At 36.6% G+C, this 23304-nt stretch overlaps 1 protein-coding gene across 3 annotated transcripts in view; it reads right to left on the bottom strand.

The window, feature by feature from the left end:
• The window catches only part of NOC3L (NOC3 like DNA replication regulator), a 37655-nt gene extending 15225 nt beyond the window's left edge, over positions 1-22430 (bottom strand). For 2 of the 3 annotated variants that reach the window (XM_070261772.1, XM_070261773.1), the window contains exons 1-13: positions 22271-22420; positions 21031-21238; positions 16925-17057; positions 16005-16162; positions 15376-15429; positions 14450-14580; positions 12603-12764; positions 12323-12416; positions 9419-9594; positions 8874-9002; positions 4086-4217; positions 2037-2117; positions 1629-1729 (exon numbers count right to left, since the gene is read on the bottom strand). In XM_070261772.1, the coding sequence (XP_070117873.1) occupies positions 1629-1729; positions 2037-2117; positions 4086-4217; positions 8874-9002; positions 9419-9594; positions 12323-12416; positions 12603-12764; positions 14450-14580; positions 15376-15429; positions 16005-16162; positions 16925-17057; positions 21031-21238; positions 22271-22279 (1568 nt within the window). In that variant the 5' untranslated portion in view covers positions 22280-22420. Of the gene's footprint in view, positions 1-1628; positions 1730-2036; positions 2118-4085; positions 4218-8873; positions 9003-9418; positions 9595-12322; positions 12417-12602; positions 12765-14449; positions 14581-15375; positions 15430-16004; positions 16163-16924; positions 17058-21030; positions 21239-22270 lie in introns of all 3 variants that reach the window. The other variant, XM_001917312.6, reaches the window with a different exon arrangement.
• Between the last annotated feature and the right edge of the window lie 874 nt (positions 22431-23304).

The following is a 23304-nucleotide window of genomic DNA, read 5'->3' as shown; positions in this document are numbered from 1 at the left end:
AATATTCCAGTGCAACACAGGGGACTGACCAAATAAAGTATTATATATCTATAAAATGGAGTATTATGAACTTAAAAACAAAAAAAGTGGACTTATGCGTGCTAACATGACAAGGCACTCAGAGTAAATATCAAAAAAAAGTAAGTTACCAAACAGCATACATAGCACAATTCCATTTGTGTGAAAGAAGGCAGGAAGATACTTACATACATATATAGGAGAGGAACTCGCAATTTTTAAATTTTTAATAGCATTATCTGAATTTTTTAAATGAGTGTATATTATTAAAAACTTGTTTAAATAAAGGAATTAGTCATTAAAAAAACAAACACCATGAGCCAGCCCTGACAATCTAGTGCTTAAAGTTCAACATTCTTACTGCTTCAGCAGCCCGGGTTTGTTTCCTAGTCACGGAATTACACCACCCATCTGTCAGTTGCCATGCTGTGGCCATGGCTCACATAGAAGAACTAGGAGGACTTACAGCTAGGACATATAACCATGTACTGGGACTTTGGGGAGGAAAAAAAAAAAGAGGAAGACTGGCAACAGATGTTAGCTCATGGTGGATCTTTCCCCACAAAAAACAAACAAAAACACACCAGGTCCTGCCCAATGTAGGAACAACCCTTTCTCTTTGAACCTCTGACCAACCTCTCTTTGAATACTTTCACTGACAAGGACCACATTAGTTTATAAAGAAAAGCATCCTATCGCCAAATAGCTCCAGTCATTAGAAAGTAATTTCTTATATGGAACAGAACTTGCCTTCTCTCTATCAGCCACTAGTCCTATTTCTAAAGCTGTGCTGTCAAACAATGGTAGCCAATAGCCACATGTTGCTAGTGGTGCTTGAAATGTGGCTAGTCCAAATTGAGATGTGCTCCAGGTGTAAAATATACATCAGTTTTGGAAGACATGTTATGAAAAAAAGAATGCCAATTATCTCTTTAATGTTTAATATTGATTGTATGTCAAAATATTTTAGATAAACAGAATTTAATAAAATGTAATAATTTCACCTATTTGTTTTCACTTTTTCCATTTGCCTAACAGAAAATTTTAAATTACATATGTAGTTCATATTACATTTCTATTGGATAGCACTGTTCTATAGGATACTACCTCAAATAATTGTGCAAAACTATCATGACAACCATTATTCTAGCTCAGATCTCCGAAAAGGTTCATTAGTGTTGATAAAATATACAAAAAAATCTATCTTAACAGGAGCAGATTACTAGGACTAAAGAAACAATGTGTGAACTGGGTTAGAACAGACTTTAGAGTCCCCTGCATGAACCACTCAAACTGTGATAGTGGGTAACCAACTACAGTGCAAAAAGAACCAAGAACTGAGAAATAAACCCTAGGGACACCTAAAATTTACCAAGCAGAAGCAAAGAGTTAGTGAAGGAGATTTAAAAAATAAAAGGTTTGAGATGAGAAAAACAAAAAAGCACAGTGTTATGAACAGTTTCAAGAAAAGGCTTGTGACAAATAAAAAAGGAATGAGAACTGAGAAGGACACTAGGTCATCATTCATGAACTCTGTTTAAAATTCATCGTTACTTCGGTCTTATCTATATAGAAAGAATCTAAAAGGTGTCAACCTACACAGCCCTTACTTGGCAAGACCTTCTAGAACTGCTGGCAGGAGAGGTGACCTCTGGGCCTTCTTCAATATTCTGAAGTAGGTTACAAACACAATATTCAAAGTCTCCGTGTGCTGGCAGAAGAAATAGACAAAACGACTTTAGTATAACCTCATATACTTTCTCCTGAGTTACCATAACCATGACTTTCAAAGTCAACCTTTTAAAGCTCAACCTCAGTGTTAGGAGCTTCAACAAAACAGAATGAAGATGTACATCCTGTGATTTCATAAAAGTAGCATTGATCACATCAGTTTCTGGCACAAATAAGCCTTATGAAATAAAGCAGAATTATACAACCACAAGTTGAAACAATAAATCTCTAGTTAAAATCATTTAACAAAACATTTTGCAAGCATAAGAGAATGTGAACCTGCCTACCAGTTTAAGTTTTTTCTCAGTACTCTCTGAAGCTTCTGCCTCCCGAAGCTCTCGCTCGAGTTTCTCTTCTGCTTTCTTCCACTGAAAAGAGAGTGGAAAAAAAAGTAAGAGGACATATCACCGAATAAAAAAAGCAAGCTTCAGAGAGGCCTAATATGCAAATATTATGAAACACACAGACTAATACCATAGATTGTCTATGAATACAAATATAAGCAAAAGCAAAAAAAAACACAGATAAGCAGTGTACACAAAACTTGTAACAGTGGTTGCCTCCTAGGAGGAAGGCAGAAGAATAAGAGCAGGGAGAGGCACAAAGGGGATTCCAACTCTATCACCAATGGTTTCTTTCTTCTCAAGGAAAAAAGTGAAATAAGTCTACTAATATTTGCTCACTCTGAATGGTGGGTACACGGGATATGCTATATCATTCTCTGCAGTTTTCCATAAATTAAATTTAAAATTTTCAAAAAAGAGAAAACAGAAGAACATGCTGAATGCAGAAATAATTCTTATTGTTAAATCATCTATAACATGGAAACCACTCATTAACAATACTTCCTAAACCCATTTACATACAATGCATGAAACCAGATTCCATGTAGAAATTCAACAAAATGTTAATTTTTTTACACTTCCTTATGCTGTAAGGAATAATAAGCACACAATGGTTGCTAATCTGCCTGAGACACAGAGGACTGAGGAACAGTTTCCTTCCCTCATCTGAAGCTGTTAAAGAGCTGCTGTTTACTGAGTCTCTGTTTCCCCACCATAGCTACATACATGCTGCTCCTAACAGGCTTGTCCAACTTCTACTAGGACAGTATGGTACAAATAATTAAAATGTTTACCTTCATTTGTTTACAACTATTAAGTCTATTTTGATACTTCTGTCATGTTTTCAACATTTATTAGACATTCAAAGACAGATATTCCTGGAAATTATTTTTCGTTTTTTTTTATATGCAATTTGATAACCCTAATAAACTGTCTAGAAAAGTTTTGAGAAGTGATAATAATAATGATGGTGGTGATGACAACTAATGTTTACAAAGCACACACAGTGTTATGTGCTCTGCTAAGTGCTTTGCATATATCATCTCATGTAAAACGCACAATGACCCTACGAAGTAGGTGCTATTATTAGCTCCATTTCTCAAAATAAAAAAAAGTTTCCAAAGTCTCATAGTAAATAAACAAAGGCCGGGAATTTCAACCTAGGTTTCAAAGGCAAACCAATAAAGAAATATGATTCAATTAACAACCACCCACTTTGTTGCCAACTTCACATGAATACATCCTTTCTGTTAAGGACAGAATCTGTGTATCACAATGAATCTAAGATGATTGTAAGTCATTTTATCTATTGCTCTCTTTGCCAATGAATTATCAGTTTAAACTGATTCATTAAAATATTTTTCTTAGATAATCTGTGTATGACTCCACTCATATGAGGAATTTAAAACTATGGACCAAGAACAGTTTAGTGGATACCAGGGGAAAGGTGGGGTGGGGGGTGGGCACAAAGGGTGAAGTGGTGCACCTATAACATGACTGACAAACATTAATGTACAATTGAAATTTGACAAGATTGTAACCTATCAATAACTCAATAAAAAAAAAATATTTTTTTCTTTTCTTTTTTTTGGTGAGGAAGATTGGTCCTGAGCTAACATCTGTTGCCAATCTTCCTCGTTTTGCTTGAGGAAGATTGTCACTGAGCTAACATCTCTGCCAATCTTCCTCTATTTTTCGTATGTGGGATGTTGCCTCAGCATGGCTTGATGAGCCGTGTGTAGGTCTGGCCCCAGGAAAGGAACCCACGAACAAAAGGCCGGCAAAGTGGAGCACACAAAGTTAACCACTATGCCACTAGGCTGGCCCCTAATTCATTAAAATATTTCTTTGCAGTAACTGAGAAAAATAAAATTCTCTAAATGTTAGATGTTACAATATTTATATTTATGATTTAACTATGATTTTTCACCTGTGCACATAATATGATTTTATTCTAAAACCAAATAAAACAAAAAAGGAAATAAATCAAACCTTTCTCTGCATTCTTGATAGAGTTTTTCTCTTTTCCTTGAAAGTCATGAACTTTTTTGGTTTATTAATGTCCTCTGTATCTTTTTTCACTTCTATTTCCTTGATTCTTAGGCACAAGAATGTTTTTAACATCTAATATTGAAGAAAACACAAATACAAAGCTTCACATTTATATTGCCCTCAAAAACTTTATACGGAAAAACAAGCATTTAACAATGTTATTCCTTTCCTTCAGGGAAAAAAAAGCTGTAAAACATCTTTTATCACATTTTACACAAAGTTCCACATTTTTTTGCTGAACATATTTCATAATTTGTATCTATGAAAGAACACCATTATTTGGTTAAATACACATAATGTTATTTTGCAGTTTAATGAGTATAGAAAGAGAGAACATATCACTTGGCATTGGTAGGTAGGATGAGAAAGAGTAGACAGACCAGAAAAAGGTTTGGACCAGAATGGGAGGAAAGGATATAAATTAGGTAATTGTAAACCAGCTTCAATTTACCAAACCAGCTTCAGTTTTTCAGTTAACAGCTCTAATTTTTTTTTTTACAGATTTTATTTTTCCTTTTTCTCCCCAAAGCCCTCCAGTACATAGTTGTATATTTTTAGTTGTGGGTCCTTCTAGTTGTGGCATGTGGGATGCTGCCTCAGTACCCAAACACCCAGGATCCGAACCAGCGAAATCCTGGACTGCTGAAGCGGAGCGTGCAAACTTAACTACTCGGCCACGGGGCTGGCCCCAACAGTTCCAATCTTTATCTCTTCTTACCAGTAAAAAAATAACATGAACACTAGTGTTATTAATTTTAAGACAACTTATTTTCCTTTAAGCCATAGTTCTCCAACTTTAGTAAACATCAGAATCACCTGGAAGACTTGTTAAAACACAAATAGCTGAGCCCCATCCCCAGGTTCTGATTCAGTAGGTCTGGAGTGGGGCCCCAGAATTTATAGTTCTAACTCCCACGTGGTCCAGGGACCACAATGAAAACTATTGCTTAAGCCACTCACAAATTCAGATACTAATTTGGAAATTGGTGTTTTGTGTGTTACAGCAACCATCCACACATACAGACAAAAGAGGTTTAAAATTCAGTATTTTCTCTGGAAGAAATCACTCTACTGACTTCCTGCAGTCACAGCAGCATTCCTGGAAAAAAAATCAGGACTACAGCTTCATCTTCCAATATGTACGTATGGAAGAAAGCTGAGTATTTCAGATTAGAGGGCTTAAAGCACAGAACGAAAACAAGGAGGAAGGAAGAACTAAAAGCATACATAGTGAACGTGAAGTCATCCTAGGTATCAGAAAGAGCAATTACGAATATTTTGTAGGTATTCTGTATGCTCATAAAATATTACCCATAAATGAAAAATAATTCCAAATTAAAGAATGTGGCATTTGGTCCACTAATCCTTGGCAAGCAAACCAAGAATACACAACGAGGAAAAGTAGTCTCTTCGATAAATGGACTGGGAAAACTGGCTATCTACATGCAGAAGAACGAAAGTTGGACCCTTATCTTATACCACTCACAAAAATTATCTCGAAATGGATTAAAAACTTAAAAATAACACCTGAAACTGTAAAACTCCTAGAAGAAACCATACGGAAAAGCTGTTGGACATTGGTCTCAGCAATGATTTTTGTGGATATGACATCAAAAACAGGCAACAGAGGCAAAAATAAACAAGTGAGACTACATTAAACTAAAAAGCTTCTGCAGAGCAAAAGAAACCGCCAACAAAATGAAAAGGCAACAGAATGGGAGGAGATATTTGCAAACCATACATCCAATAAGGGGTTAATATCCAAAATAAATAAGGAACTCACACAACTCAATAGCAAAAAACAAAGAATCTGATTAAAAAACGGGCAGGGGCTGGCCCAGTGGCGCAGCAGTTAAGTGTACACATTCCACTTTGGTAGCCCACAGTTCACCAGTTCGGATCCTGGGTGCAGACATGGCACCACTTGACAAGCCATGCTGTGGCAGGCGTCCCACATAAAAAGTAGAGGAAGATGGGCACGGATGTTAGCTCAGGGCCAGCCTTCCTCAGCAAAAAGAGGGAGACTGGCAGCAGATGCTAGCTCAGGGCTAATCTTCCTCAAAAAAAAAAAAGAAAAAATGGGCAAAGGACCTGAACAGACCTTTCCCAAAGACATCCGAACGGCCAACAGGTATATGAAAAGGTGCTCAACAGCACTAATCATCAGAGAAATACAAATCAAAATCATGAGATAGTATCTCACACCTGTTAAGATGGTCATTATAAAAAAGATAAGAGATAAGTTGTTTATGAGGGTGTGAAAAGAAAGGAATCCTGTACAGTGTTGGTGGGACTCTAAATTGGTGCAGCCATTATGAAAAACAGTATGGAAGTTCCTCAAAAAATTAAAAATAGAACTACCATATGATCCAGAATTCCCACTTCTGGCTATTTATCCAAAGGAAAATAAATCACTGCCTCAAAGAGATATCTGCACCCATGTCCACTGCAGCATTATTCACAGTACCCAAGATATTGTGTACTTGAAATTTTAAATATTCTCACCACACACAAAAACAGGTAACTATGTAAGGTGATGGATGTGTTAATTAACTTTACTGTGGTAATCATTTCATAATGTATATACAAAATCATCACATTATATTCTTTTTAAAAAAATTACATTGTACAACCTAAATATGTATTCAAAAAAATCCCCAACATATTAAAGAACACAGTTTATATTCCAGCTTCACTAAAATGAAAGTTTCTCTATGGCTCAGTTTCATGTTTAAGCCTTATTATCTGACCACTCTACAATTCTGAGTAAAGACACTAAATATATTCTCTTACTTAAACCCAACATTTATCATTTTAGTGGTTCAACTGAAATTATCAGCTTTGAGGAATGAAAGGGATTTGATGGCAAAGAAAGACTTTGAAGTTAGGAAACAAAACAGAGTAGAAAATATCACCTTAACAATCAAAACTATATGACCAAAACTAAAGTTAATAAAAATATCTAAGACCCAAATGAAGAAAATTATAAAACTTCACTTAAGAACGTAAAAGAAGCCTTAAACAAAAAGCAAGATGTATGATATTCTTAAGTAGAAAAAAATCAATTCTGTAAATATTTTAATTCTCCCACATTAACCTATACATTGAATCAATGCCAGTTAGATTCTCTGTGTGTACTATTTGGGGATGGGGAAGTAAATTTTGATTCTAAATTCCTTCTGGAATAATATATACAAAAATAATTTAAAATATATTGGAGGAAAAAAAAAGAATGGTCCATGGCTTTTATCAGTTATCTCCATTTTGATCAGCATCATCCTACCAGATATCCAAATATACTACAGATATACTGTATTCTACAGATATAAGGCTACAATAATTAAAATAGTATATTTTAGGGAACTAACTAAATCAACAGAAGAGCTCAAAAATAAAATTTTGTGTTGGAATTTAGCATATAATAAAGGCAGCATTTCAAATCAGCAGCAAAAAGAAGATGGTATTGAAATAACAAATTACCCACTTTAAAAAGTATCTATTATTAGCTTTGCACTCATACCATACACAAACAAAAAGATGTCAAATGGATTAAATATTTAAATATAATATTAAATATAAATATTTAAATATAACTAAAACTCTTCTGCAAGGAAAGAATCTATAATTCTTAGGATTGAGGCAGTTCTATGAACGACAAAAATACAGCCTCACATAAAAGTGGAAAAAACGTGACAGCAGACTAAAATGTAAAACTTCTATAAAGCAAAAAGACCACAATACAAAATTAAAAGATAGAACAACAAACAAATATTTGCAAGTTACATATCAGACTTAATCTCCTCAGGACGCAATGTGACGTGAAGACCCACACACAGCTGCTGTTTCTTTTGTTCACTATGTTGTCCCCAGGACCTAGAACAGTACCTAGTACACAGCCAAATTTATCGAAATGAATAAATATAAAAAAATTATTACAAGTCATTAAAGAAAGACAAATACCTGAGGAGAAAATCTGGCAAACAATACAAGGTAAAAAGTTCAAATGACTACTAAATGCATGAAAGTAAAACCTCACTAATAAAGATGTGAAAACAAAAAATACACATATAATACATAATTTTTTACCTACCAGACTAACAAAAATTAAATAGTAAAAAATATTCAGTTTGGGGTAGGTTGTAGGGAAATGACAGTCCTATCACTAGTGGGAACATAAGTGATAAAATGTTTTTGAAGGACAATTTGGCATTATCTCTCAAGTTTTTAAATGTGTGTACTGCTGGACCTAGTATCCACACTTTAGAAATTTAACTCACAGAATATTCACACAAGTATGAAAAAATAATAGAGCCAAAATGTTCTCTTCCTTGCTGACTATAACAGCAGAAATATAAAAACAACTAAGCTATCCATCAATTGGGGGCCATATATTCACATAATGGAATAGGATGGCAGACATTAAAAAGAATAGGATAGTCCTCCACATAAGCCCACAATATATAAAATGAAAACAGCTCCAGAATAGTTTCCATAGTATAAACTCATTTTTTATTTTAATATATAAACAAGCATATATTTCTACATCTGCACAGAAAATATCTAGAAGGATATACACCAAAGTGATAAGAGTGGTTACATTTGGGTAGGTGAGTACTTTCACTTTCTACTTTATATACATCAATAAAGAATAAATTCCTCATAACAACTGAAAATTCACTTTGTAATTTAAAAACAAATAAAATGTAAAGTAAGAAAGGAAAGGCTTACCTCTGGCCTAACTTCATAATTTCTGCCCTTCACAAAACCAGAAATCACTTTAATTACACCAAGGGAAGCTTGGCCTAATTTATCTTGTTTGAAGAGTTTCTTTACTGCCTCACAACACATTTCAGATATCTGAAAAATAAAATGTTACACTAAACCAGTGTTTCTCAACCTCAGCACACTGACATTTTGGGTCAGATCCTACTTTGTTGTGGGGGGCTGTCCTGTGCATTGTAGGATGTTTAGGAGGCCCCCTGGCCTTTACCCACTAGATGCCAGTAGTAACACTCCCCCATTACCACAGTCGTGACAATCAAAAACGTGTGCAGACACAGCCTAACAGTCCCTGGAGGGCAAAAGTGCCTCCTGCTCAGAACCACCACACTAAACTCATGTTCAAATAATTTTTCTTAGAGAGAGTATTCAATGAAGTGACCCTATTTCAGCAATAAATAATAGCTCTAAAAGAATTTTGAGAGGAAAAAAATAATCACATGGTCTATAATTTCTGTTAAGGACAACAGCAACAATCATTTAGAGCAACCCACCAATTTTGACACATCATTCATGAGAGGGACAATCAATACAATGATGTTGTTGTGAAAGTTGAAATGAGGTAGTGCCACCAACAGCTCACAGAGGCTCTTCACAGCCACTTCTGCCAGTCCTTTGTATGCCTTTAAGGAAATTACATTACTTTTCTTCAGCTTCCTTTGCTTCCAGTCTAATCAAAAGATAACAGTAGTTATTCTTTTATTCATTGGTGAAAACTTCAACTAATTAGCTTTCTTTTACAGTAATATGCAATGATATGAAAATTCAATACGCAACGCAAATTCTTAAATATGAGTTGTGTCTACTGTTGACACAAGTACAAATGTTGTCTTTGAAATTTGTCTACCATCTCCACCCTCTTGACTCTAACCACAATTACAAGAATCTTGGCTTTCCATATATTTGAAAAGATATATCATTATGGGCCAGCCCCAGTAGCCAAGTGGTTAAGTTCAGCACACTCTGCCTTGGTGGCCCATGTTTGGCTCCTGGGTGCAGACCTGCACTATTCTGTCAGTGGCCACATTGTGGCAGTGGCTCACATACAAAAAGAGGGAGATTGGTAACAGATGTTGGTTCAGGGCAAATCTTCCTCAGCAAACGTAAATAAATAAATAAATAGAAGTTATATCAATCAATGAAAAGGGTCTGTGGGGTAAGAAAGGGCGGGGGGGGGGGGTGTCAGGGAGTGGATACCTTAAAGGAATCCTTGGGCTGGGCTCTACCAAGGCTTTCCCCAAAACACTAGATTATAAGAAGCCTGGGTTCAAATCCTAGTCATCCATTAATTGGCTGGTGAACATAAATAAGTTCTAAACTCTCTGAGCTCCAGTTTCTCCTTTTTTTCAAAAATCCCAAGAATCTAAAATATCATTTCTCCTGACTTCTAGCTGATGTTCACTGTGGTATCTTTACCCAGGAGGTCCAGAAGAGATTTAAATTCTCCTTCAAAATAACCAAAGATTCACAGTAACTCTTTTCTAGAAATTTCTACATACATAGTGTTACCATAACACAGCATCTTGATTATGAAAATATGCTGGTTTTTCTAAAGTTCAACACCTCCCTCTGCATCACCCCGCCAGAGATGAGAGAGTATGGATGATAGTATCTTTATTTTAAAATTGATTCTCATATATATGATTTTTCCCCAAACAGACTGTATTCACTATAAGAAAGAACCATATCTTCTATTTACTTAAAGTTAACAAGACTTCAAATTGGACAGACGAATGGATAAACAAAAGGTGGTATATACATACAATGGAATATTATTCAGTTTTAAAAAGGAAAGAAATTTTGACACATGCTACAACAAAGATGAATCCTGACGACATTATGCTAAGTAAGATAAACTAGTTACAAAAGGACAAATATTGTATGATTCCACTTATAATATGAGGTTCCCAGAGCAGTCGAATTCCTATTTAATTCAAATTAGTAGAATAGTGGATGCCACAGGCTGGGGAAAGGACGGGATGAGGCGTTACTATTAAATACTATTAAATATAATAGTATTTATATCTGTTAATGTTTAATAGTTATAGAATTTCAGTTGAGGAAGAAAAGGTTCTGGAGATGGATGGTGATGATGGTTGTATTAACGCCGGATTTACTTAATGCCACAGAACTGTACACTTATAATAGTTAAAATGATAAATTTTGTGTTATATATATATTTTACTATGATTTCTTTTAAAACTTAAAGACTTTGTAATGGCTCAATCTGCTTAGAAAAGGCCTACACCTGCATGATCCAATACAGAGGCCACTAGCCACATGTGGCAATTGAGCACTTGAAATGTGGCTAACCCAAATTTAGATGTGCTGCGTGAAATACATACCAGATCTAGAACCTAGTACAAAAAAAGAACATAAGCTATCTCACTAATTTTTAGAATTGATTATATGTTGAAATAATAATTTGGATATATATATAATTTACTATTAAAATTAATTTCATTGCTTTTTACTTTTTTTTGGTGTGGTTACATTTTTTTAAATGACATACGTATGTGTCTCATGTTACAGTACTATTGGATAGTGCCAGTCTACATAAAGCTCCCAGGCCTTAGAATAAATGCTAGTAAGTGTGTTACAGTTGAGATGCCAGAGCATAGAATCAATATCCAAGCCATCCACCTGCACGTCCACTACACTCCACCACCTTTATGCTCTTATTGGGCCAAAAGATTCAGCAGTCCTGTTCCAGCTGAGATGGCAGCTGGGTAATCGTTAAGCCCAGCACTAAGTAAAGGAGCCCAACTGAGTCAAGTGAAAGCACCTGGCCTAGGCAATTGACTCTCTTCCCCTTTCATGCCCAAATTTTCTGTATGCCCTTCTTTTTCTGAACAAAGAGAAAGAGAACAAGAGTTTGATAGAAGAGGTTATCATCCTGAATGACTGACTCATAAGTCCATTTTCAAGGCACTCATTACATCCATTTCAAGTTATCCTTCTCTCCTGACTAGCCCTTCCGAATAAAAATAAAGTAGAATAAATTTCAACTACTGATGAATTCAAGAAACATACAACTACTTACTAGATAAAGGACTGCAACAATACTACTAAGAGCTGATAAAATATAGTACCTAGTACAAGCTGGGCACAGTTCTAAGTGCTTTATATTATAAATTACTTCTAACAATAATCTTATGAGATAAGTACTATTACTATTCTCATTTTATAGACAGAAAAAAGGAGGCACAGAGAGATTAAGTGATTTGCCCATCACATAGGTATTAAGTGGTGAGCCAGGATTTGAACCAGGAAGTCTGACTCTAGACTTGCTCTTGACATACACCATACTGACTCTCAATACACAGCACAGAATATAGAATTCACCTTCCTGACCAAAACTAAGTATGTTACATACTTTTAAGATATGTTTAATATACCTTTAACCATTTGCTCCAGATTTTCCAAATAAAATTTATATTGGCTAACCAGGCCTTCCTCAAATTCTCTTAACTTTTGGGTTTCTTTGCGTATCTGAAAAAGACAAAAAAGATCAGTCATATTTTAAAATCAAAACATTGAAATCCTTAAATTAGCACAGAATGGGAGTGCCTAGTATATGCTCAGTCTTATAAAAACAAACAAAAAAACTCTATTTCTCCCATCTCTAGCTCTCCAAATTTTCAGTTTATTTTGTATAGTATTTATATCTAGCATTACCTTGGTAGATTTTTCTGCTTCTGTGAGGGGTCGTATTTTATATGAAGGAGTGATGTCTTTAAATAACTCCATCAGAGAAACTATCACCAGCTTTCGAACAGTAACAGCCACATCAGGATCCTGTTCCATCAACATGGAACGTAATTCTTTCAATTTTTTAATCTGTTAAAGAAATAACTTGTAAGGCTAGAGAAACTATGGCAAAACAATTATGAACAAAAGACAACAGCCTCATATCTCGTATAATAAACAGAACTCATGAAATGACTCAGAGTCTAGTCAAGCTACACACAATTTAGATACTTCTCACATTACCAACATATATATCACTAAAGTTATAAGTTAATCATATTTTGTTAAATAAGTAGTTATAAAAAATAAAGATTTAGAAAAACAGTTTAAATTTGTTAATTTATCTATTTTTAGAAATTCTTTTCTCATTGGGTTTTCTTAAAGCTTGTGTGTCCTATTTCCCTAAAATACTTTCTGAAATATATTATATACACCAATCAAATGTATTAATCACATATACATGAATTAATCAGGAATTAAATATAATGTATCCACATAACTTTTAGCTTCAACAAGACTCATACAAAATCATTTGTATGATGTAATGTAGAAGTGAAAAATTGGTTTCAACAAATGTGCTTGCTTTGATGAACTACTATTGCCTGCTGAAGCAATATCTTAACAAGCAATGCTCTGGTTGGTTAGCAATGTTGGCCACAGTAGGGAATAGGACAAATAGGCCACCACCTATTTGCCATCTCTAACTTGAATGAAATAAGCAAGAGGCTCCAGAGTTAGAAGACCTGGGTTCCAACCTAGTGGCTATTAAAATCTAGAACAAATGCCTTGACTTTTTTAAGGCTCAATTTTTCAGGTGTAAAAAGAGATCAATAGCATTTGTCTCTATGATTGTACAATGATTAAATGAGATAATACAGGTGAGAAACATTCCAAATTCCCCTCCCCAATCCTGCTCCAGATCTTCCTCTCATTTTATTAGAAAAGGACAAATACTACTCCAAAACATACTCCATGAAATTTTTTCTACAAATGTAAATAATCTATTTCATCATTCAATAAATAAATATTTGTCACACTAGGATGCTGGGGACACCAATATAACAAGAATATTAGTACCACTTTATATGACTTCATGTATATTTTACCATTTAATCCTCATAACAAAGTTTTAAAATAGGTACCTACCTCTTTTAGAGATGAAGAAAATGAGCCCTAGGTAAAACTTACCCAAGTCTAACAGATAGTACTTAGCGGAGCCAAGACTGAACCTCAGGTTCCTTGAGTCCATGTTATAACTATCACCACCTTCACCACTGTACCTATGGCCCATTGGTAATTCATTATAACTCTCTGGTCTATTTCACTTAAAATGTTTTCCACTTACAAGCATTCCTGAACTAATCTCATTGACTTTTGTGTAGCATGTTCTTTATTAAAAATTCTATAGATCAGTCAAGCAAATTTGTAAGTAGGTTCCTCTTCCCAAGTACAATTAATTTTCACACTTACCACTTTTAGAGTTACAACAGTAAACCCAATTTCTTCATTTAGAGATGAAGAAAATAAGACTCAGAGTTTAAGTGACTTCTAAGATCACAGAAGAAATTAAGTTCAGACATAGGATTAGGCTAAGATTCTGTCTACTCTCTTATTCTAACTCAGTTACTATGTTTTGTTAATGCTTTTCCTTTTTGTGTGTGCTTGTAAGTAGTAAGTAAGTAACAAGAGAATTGTAAGTAACAAGAGAATCTTAAAATATTAGACATGTACACCATATCTAATATAAAGAGCCTAAAGAAATTAATACTACTTACATTACTTTCAGGATCTGATAATATGGCAGATGCCAAGGCTGCAATATGCATTTTCTTCTCTTGTAGTTTTTTCTTTCTTTCAGTTAAATGTTCTTCTAATGTCAGCTCTCGAACAGGATCTTCAATTATCTCTGAAACAGATTAGGTTTCCCCTCTTAAATGTTCCTTTATTTACAAGTATCCAAGAACTTTAATTAATAAAATAATTTTCTTGTAGTAATAGATAATAACAATGATAGGTAACTTTTACTGAGCACTTGCCATGGGCCAAGATTACTACTTATTGTCCTCTCGAAAATCATCTGAGACAGGTACCACCATTAGCCTCACTCTGTAGATAAAGAAACTGAGACAAAGGAAAAGTACTTCCCTAAGTTCAAAACCTGGCAGATAGGAGATTCAAACTGAGGCAACCACTATGCTGGTAAAACCAGAATAATTCCTATTAATTAAGAGGAAAGGCAATCTAATTTAATTTTTTAAAAAGTACAGAATATTCTCATTTGTTTTCAACTCTATACAGGCCTTTGAACTACACAAAATATTTCCACTTTAAGAAATTTATAAGGAACTAGATTAATAAACACACAAGCATAATCCATAATGAGCCTACGAAGGATGACCAAAAACAGTTAAACAGCTGAACTATAATCTCATCTACACTATTAATGAGGTTTGCTAAGCCAAACTAAAATTTAACCATCTTATTCTATCACAGACTCTAAACCAATATAATTTCAAACAAAAGAACAAGCTTAACTTAGATTAGAACTGTTCTAGCTATTAGAAACCAGCATCCAATTATCTAAAATATATATAAAGTATAAAAGCTCTAAGAAAGAATCAAAATTATTTCATACCACAAAATGCAAAAAAATGTAATTCTCAATTAACAATTTAGTAACTATAAAGATGTATCGCATTACCTTCTTCAAGTTCCACCTCTTCTTGATCCTCTTCATCTTGGTTACTGTCAATCACTATATAAAAAATATATCTATTAAAAATGTGACAGTACATTTTAGTGGCAAAACTACAAAGAAAAGCAGGGACATCATTACCATAAAACTTGGGAAAGTAGTTACTTCTATGAGGAGGGAGCAAATCAGTGATTGAGGGGAGCACAAAGCAAGTTTCTGGGTGCTGGCAGTATTTATTTCTGGGTGTGTTTTTTGTGATAAACCACGTAACTTGAAATCTTTGACTTCTGGACTTTTCTGTGTGTTTTATTTCATAAGAAAAAAGATATATGTTAAGAAAAAAACGCTAAAAAAGGATGACTAAGATGCCCTAATTTTAGAAACAAGAGAATTTGGTAAAAGAAAATCACATTAACATCATAGGCTTCAGTCTGCACTCGCAGTACAATGGACACTTGAGATAATCATCTGTTTTTCTGGCCAAAATCATCAAGTTTGCTATATGACTAACTGCGGCTACCCCTATTTTGTAGATATGGCTAAAAGTCAAAATAAAATTAAATTTTCAATGGAAAAAAATGTGACATTAGTAAGGAGCTAAAATTTTAACCAATACACAGGCTGATTAGATTCACCTGGCTTCTCCCTGGTCTGTGGGATTATACCACTTTTATCTTTGATAGGAAGCAAGTGAATCAATTCCTTCTCTGGTGCAGTTTGCAGAGCTCTTGGTATTTTTTCATATTTTTCTATAACGTGCTCACGCTTTCGTTTCTTGACGTGAACAGGCTCACTGCAAAAAAAGAAATTTAATTTTCAGTTTTAATATATTTAAAAAGGAACCTAGAGACCTATCATTTAAAAGTACATAAAAATTAACTCCTAGCCAAACCTCCAATAGGTATATAGATTCTAGCACCTAGACCAGGCACATAGCAGGCACTCAAACAGTAAGTAAACAAATGAATTGTATCATCTACCACAAAGAACCAAACTATGGCTTCATCTAGTTTTCCCTTTAGATGCAAAATAAAGGTGAAAGTTAAAGCAGATTCTTTTTAAAGAATATTCCAGAGACCCAAGGGTGACATCATGCTACTTTACCTTCTCAAAAACCTTCAGAGCATAGTATGGATTCAGGAGTTAAAAAGATCTAAGTTTAAATTTCAGATTCACTACTTGTGATTGTGGGGAAGCATCAGTTTCCTCTCTGTAAATGGGAATAATACCTACTTAATAGGGGAACAAGGATTGAGATCACAGCCATAAAGAACTCAGGACTGTTCTGCCAATTCTCCAGAGAACAGCATTCTTCCCCCATGCACTCCACTTCACTGTTCAGACTCAAAAGAAATAAAGATGGACGCTAAATAAAATCAGCTTGTTTTATTCATGAACTTCCTTTATTTAGACGATAAACTGAATAACAGGGTTTACTCTTTGTTAACGCTGCTTTCACAGCTGAACGTCTTGCACTAACCACCCAAGTAACATTCACAACAAAGTTTTTAACACTGAAAGGATGTGAATCACTATAATCTAAATGAAGTAGTACCTTGAAGAAAGATCTCTTGTTAGAAAAGATGCTCTTTGTCCTAAATCCTTCATTAACTGTAAGTCATCTTCATCCATCATATCTAAAGGAAGGGCTTCCTCTTCTTCCTCCTCTTCCCTCTCAATCCTTTTACCTGTTCCATCAGAAAGATATCAGCAACAAGTATTAGCGATATAGAGCTCTGCACTTTTATGTCTATAATAGGAAAAGCCTGTGTTTTTCTAATACCTTAGCCCAGTGTTTCTAAATGGGAGCACTACTGACATGTTGAGCTAAACAACTGTTTGTGGGACTGGGGTGTCCTGAGATAAACAAAATGCTAGCATCTCCGACCTCTGAAATTAAATGCCAGGAGCCTTCCCAGGTCACTGAAACAACCAAAAAATCAGTATCTCCACACATTCCGCAATGTCTTTCCGAGCATTTGAGAACCAATGGCTTAGCCCCTTAGCTCCTTCTGATCTCCAATGACTTTCACTTCCACTCCACTTCAGCCACTCCCTCCAAGGGCCACATCCCAAACCTTGGTGCTCACCCCATTCTCCTACCACAACGTTCTGTCCTTCCACCTCTCATTCAGTTACTTCCACTGCACTGCTTTGACCAAATATATAGGCCTTTAATCCTTTGACCACTCTACTTTCTATTTACCAACATGTTCTACCTTCACTCCCTCACTTAAATTGCATGGTTATCACTTCAACCACCCTCTTGCCAATATCCTCAACTCCTTTCCCTTCTACAGGTCTGGCACTCACATTCAACAAAACCCCAACTACTAATCATTATAATTTCTCTCTCTGTCCCTTGCTCTTTCTCTTCTCTGTCTCTTTCTCTTCTTTAATTAAAAAATGAACACCAATTAAGCGCCAAGCACATCCTAAGTGCTAAGGATTCAACAATGAACAAGAGAACCTCAGCATCTTCCCTATCAGAAGTTAGAATTCTCCTTGACTCCAAAAACACTCGTAAGCATTGCTATATAAATGTACACACTGCATAGAATGGAATTTCTATCTACTTTAAATCAGCCTGCTATTTCTCAAAACTGACCAGCATTTGGTTATTTCCCTGGGCAACTTCCTCTCTTCCCTAGAGTACCTTTTCAAATCTTTTTTTTTTTTTTGAGGAAGATTAGCCCTGAGCTAACTACTGCCAATCCTCCTCTTTTTGCTGAGGAAGACTGGCCCTGAGCTAACATCCATGCCCATCTTCCTCTAGTTTATATGTGGGACGCCTACCACGGTATGGCTTGCCAAGCGGTGTCATGTCCACACCCGGGATCCAAACCGGCGAATCCCAGGCTGCCGACGCGGAACGTGTGCACTTAACTGCTGCACCACCGGGCCGGCCCCTTTTCAAATCTTTTATCCACCATCACACTTCCAACCTCATCACCTACCTCACTTCATAATCATCAGAGGACCTAGTTTCGTGTATCACTGAGAAAAGAAAAGCTATAAACTAGAAACTCCTTCAATTCCCCCACTGAATTCAACAGTATTTGCATCTATTTTTTCCTTTTTCCCTCTCATAACATTGGAAGGGGTGCCTCTCCTCCTGTGCTCTGGATACCAAAAACTCTTGGCTTCTCTTGCCTTGTTCTATCATTTCAGCCCACTCTCCCCTGTATCTTTAAACTCTCCAATCTACTGACTTCTTCATATTAGCATTTTAAGATGGTCAAGTCATTTTCCAGCGGGTAATTTGTCAATATCTTACCAAAACTTAAAATGCATTCTATTACTGGTTAAATAAACTTCCATTCAAGGGGAAAATATGCAGCTGCCAAAAAAAAAAACCCTGAAGAAAGTAGGAAATGATGATAATCGTATCATTTGCTGCACAGACCTTGTAATCATAGAGACAGAAGATAGCTCTACCTCAGTCTTAACAGCTGTATAGTATTTCACCATATGTATACAACATTTATATTATTTAATAATTCCTAGGCTGGCCTCATGGCCTAGTGGTTAACTTTGGTGCACTCTCCTTCGGCGGCCCAGGTTTGGTTTCTGGGCACAGACCTACACCACTCATTGGAGGCCATGCTGTGATGGTGATCCACATACAAAACAGAGGAAGACTGGCATAGATATTAGCTCAGGGCGAATCTTCCTCAAGCAAAAGAAGGCAGATTGCCAACAGATGTTAGCTTAGGGCAAATCTACCTCAGGGGGAAAAAATAAATCCTTGGTGATGGGCATTTCGATTATTTTCAGGTTTTGATGGTGGTGGTGGTGTTTTTTTGAGGTTTTTTTAAGCTATCATAGTGTTGCAATAAACATGCTTGGGCATATATATATATTCCTGGAAATTTTTCCAAATATAATTATAGGATGAATTCTTAGCAGTAGGATTGTTGGATCAAAGGAAAGTCTATTTCTTTTTTTTTTAATCCCTCCTGTGATAACTTATATGAGTTTATAAATATATATTTTTTCCTTTTTTACTCAAATAGTGTAAAGTACATCATACATGTGGTGATAGCCTATAATTTCAAGTGAGTGAAAGCTTCAATACACACTACTTTCCACCTTGTTTTTTAAGACTAACAATTTATTTTGTAGACTAGTTCATGTTAGAACATAAAGAGTTTCCTTCTTTCTTGAAACACTTTTCTTTTGACTTCTAAGACACTGTACAATTCTGGTTTCTTCCCAATTCTCAGGCTCCTCCTCAAACGCCATTATAGGTTTTTCTTCCTCTACCCATTCCCTAAATGCTGGGGTTTCTTAAAATTCTGTTCTAAGTTCTCTTATTCTCATGCTACAGTCTCAATAGTGATTTCACCTAAGTCTAAGGCTTCAATTACCATATACACGCTGATAACTCCCAAAACTAATCTCTCTAACCTAGATCTTTCACTTGAACCTTATACTCTTACACCCAACTGCCTGATAGACTGCATTTAGATGCTCAAGATGTAAGAATGAAGAAATCTTTTGCCTTTAATATGTAGTTATTAACACAGCACGCTTTTTAAATTCTACTTAAATTTACATGGAAGAGATCTTTAAAAAAGCATCTAACTCAACTATATCTTTTTTTTTTTTTTTTTTTTGGTGAGGAAGATTGGCCCTGAGTTAACACCTGTTGCCAATCTTCCTCGTTTTGCTTGAGGAAGATTCTTGCTGAGTTAACATCTGTACCAATCTGCCTCTCTTTTATGTGGATGTCACCACAGTGTGGCTTGAGAAGCGGTGCTAGGTCCGTGCCTGGGATCTAAACCTGTGAACCCTGGGCTGCTAAAGCAGAGTGCATGAACTTAACCGCTACACCACTGGGCAGCTGCCATCACATTTTTTTACAGAGGAAGTACCTGGAGATTAAGTGACCAACTAAGGCCACATGCTAGTAAGTAACAAAAGCAACAAACGAGAGAGAAAAGTCCAAGTTTCCTGACTTCCAGTCCAGTGACCTTTTATATGTCACGATAATATGCTGCCAAGGGATCAAAGTAAACAGGTCAGGATTAAGAGAATGAGATGGACATGGGAAGACTGACTAGTCACATATAGTCAAATACGAATACCCTGAAAGGACTAGTAACATTGTAAAAGAACTGGTTTGACTCAAAATGGTCACATCCCTTACTTGTTTTGAGTACTTGGAGTTTTTGGATGGTTTACAAACGAATAACCCTGACAATTACAGCCCAATTTCACTTCAAGTTTCCAACTGAAAAGAAAGCCAGAAGTTTAGAAAACTAAGTGAACCTTGGCAACACTGTGAAGAATGCACCAGAAAAAAGCCATGTTCTTACCTTTGCTAAGTGCCAGTGAGTGGGAAAGTGGCAGCACTAGCATGCTGCCCAACACGTATTTATATGGCTACTTTGGGTTTATTTTCCCAAGTATTAAATCTTCAGATTTGCTTTCTAGATAAACTAAAAGCAGAGGCTAGCTCTTTCTCACAATGAATGCTATATTGAAATGTTTCCTTTATGACTGTGATAAAGCATATAGGACTACTATCCTTACCTACCCTTAGGAAGATCTGAGAACAAGAAGAGTGGTTACTAGAAAGCAATGTTATTTCATGAAGAACATTTCGGAACAAATCAACGGAAACTAGAGCATTTCCATGAATGCTTTCAAAAGTACCTGGTCGTTTTCCCTTTGGGTCCTCCAATGGAATCGGTCTCTTAGACACAGCATCTTTTACAGCTTGTCTTAGTTTCCTTTGTTCTTTTCGGTACTTCTTGAGAGTGCTTTGTTGTTTAAATTGCTTATTTTTTAGCTTGTTTTCAAGTTTGACTTTACTAGTTTTTAGCAACTTCCGAAAGCTTGGGATCTGTTTTTTATTTCTTCTCTAGAAAACAACAACAGAAGGAGCACTGCATACCCAGAAACATAAATGATGTTATTTTTAAACTCAGGTTAAAGAGCATTGATTATAAATTTTGTTAAACCAATTCTACAATTTTAATATCTCATAGCCGTGGATCTTGCATATAAGAGCTAAAGCCAAACTATAGCATTAATCCTACAGAATGGCACTAGAGTATCAGTTATTCAACTAAGAGTCTTCCTGTGACCAGAATCCACAGCTGCTCAAAAAGGGTCTAAGAACCCAAAAAAAGGTTACGAACCACTGATCTAGCGGTAAATGGTTATTCAAGCCTAGCTTAACACCTGTAGTTTGGCATATTCAGAGCAAAATGCTGCCTGTCGTTAAAATAACAAGTGACATTTATATAGTTCTTTAGTGTTTACAAAATGCTCCAATATCCTTGTTACCTCCAACAGCCTAGTGAAGCAGTAATTGCTGTTACTCTCACATTACTGATAAAGAAGCTAAGGCTCAGAGAGATTGTGACTTGTCAAAGATCCCTAAATTAAGGAGGGCAAAAGTGAATTCCACTCTTTGGATTCCAATTCTTGCTGGTGACCCCTCATTCAGAAATCCAAATTCCAGCTCTAATTTTCAGTGAGAACCGGAGCAAATCACTTACTTTCTTATCTTCTTATTCTTTCGGGGGGGAAAAAATGGACTTCTCTCGAGTCCTATGACTCATAAACTCACCGAGGGTAGGACCCTGCTTATCATGTTTAAAATAAAGGGCTCAAAAGATGATCTTGAAGAACTCGTCAACGTCCGGCATCCGATGGATACAAGGCTTGGTGACTGTATTATCGAGGCCCCCTGAAGCCAAGCGCGCGTACAGTGGGCGATGAAGGAACAGTCAGGAGGCTGACAGCTCACAGAGACAGGAAGGAGCCCGGAATCTAGGCCACCGCCCCCTACACAACAGCGAAAACCCTCCGAAAAGCTGCACCAGGCAGCGACTCTGTCAGGCAAAGGGGTCCTAAGCCGCGGGGACCGGTTTCTGAGAACACTTACCGCCTTCATCCTTAAGCCTGAAGGGAGTCCTAGCCCCAAAAGTTCACCAGGTACAGGAGTAATCCAGGAATCCCGACAGAATGACACACGTGCCGAACCCACGACACGGCGCAAGCCGGAAGCTGCAGCTAGCCCCTCCCCATCCTCCGCCGCCGGAAATGGGGGCGGGACTTCCGCATACAGGCCCCGGCGCGCGCCCTCTCGCGGTGACGGTCTCGCGGTCCTGGGCCGACCGGTGACCCGGCGTGCGCGCGCCTTGCCAGGCACGCATTCTAGAACGGCCAAGGCCAAATCGGTTGGTGCTGGGGAGGCTTGCCCTTGTTTCTGAGTCTTTTGACTTTCGGCGGATTTGCTTTAAAGTCTAGAGGAAATCGGGTTCCTCCTCTCAGGACGAAAGGACTTAATCTTTTTCAATCACGTTACTGCATTTGATGCCTCTCCACTGTTAGCTTATCTCATCTTTCTGTGATAATTACTGATTTTTGTACTGTTTTCCTTGGTAAAGTCTTGAGGGCAGAGAAAAGCTTATTTCTTTTGTGTAATGCTCGCCTCTCACGTGGACCTCCATGGGATCTTTGGGCATGTTTGTGGAATGATCTTCCTGCACTCAAAAGCCTATAATTTTTTTAAAAATTAATTTATTTTTTTAGATTGGCAGCTGAGCTAACATCTGTTCCCAATCCTTTTTTTCTTTTCCTTCTCCCCGAAGCTCTCAAGGACATAGTTGTATATTCTAGTTGTGAGTGGCCTGTGGGACACCGGCCCAGCATGGCCGGAGGAGCGGTGTTATGTCTGCGCCCAGGATCCGAACTGGCGAAACCCTGGGCTGCCGAATCAGAGCATGTGAACTTGACCACTTGGCCGGGGCCTGCCTGAAAGCCTATAGTTCTTGATGTTTTATTTTGAAACACTTTTTGCCTTAATTTCAAACGTTGTTTGATAAAGAGGTACCTTGCTCTCCAGCCGTGTTGCAGCAGAAGCAGCAGCAGCAGCAGCAGCTCCTCCTGCCCGTGGGTCCTGTCCCCACGCAGCAG

Source organism: Equus caballus, chromosome 1, assembly GCF_041296265.1.
Source record: "Equus caballus isolate H_3958 breed thoroughbred chromosome 1, TB-T2T, whole genome shotgun sequence".
NCBI lineage: Eukaryota > Metazoa > Chordata > Mammalia > Perissodactyla > Equidae > Equus > Equus caballus.
This window is presented reverse-complemented; position numbering and strand designations above follow the sequence as displayed.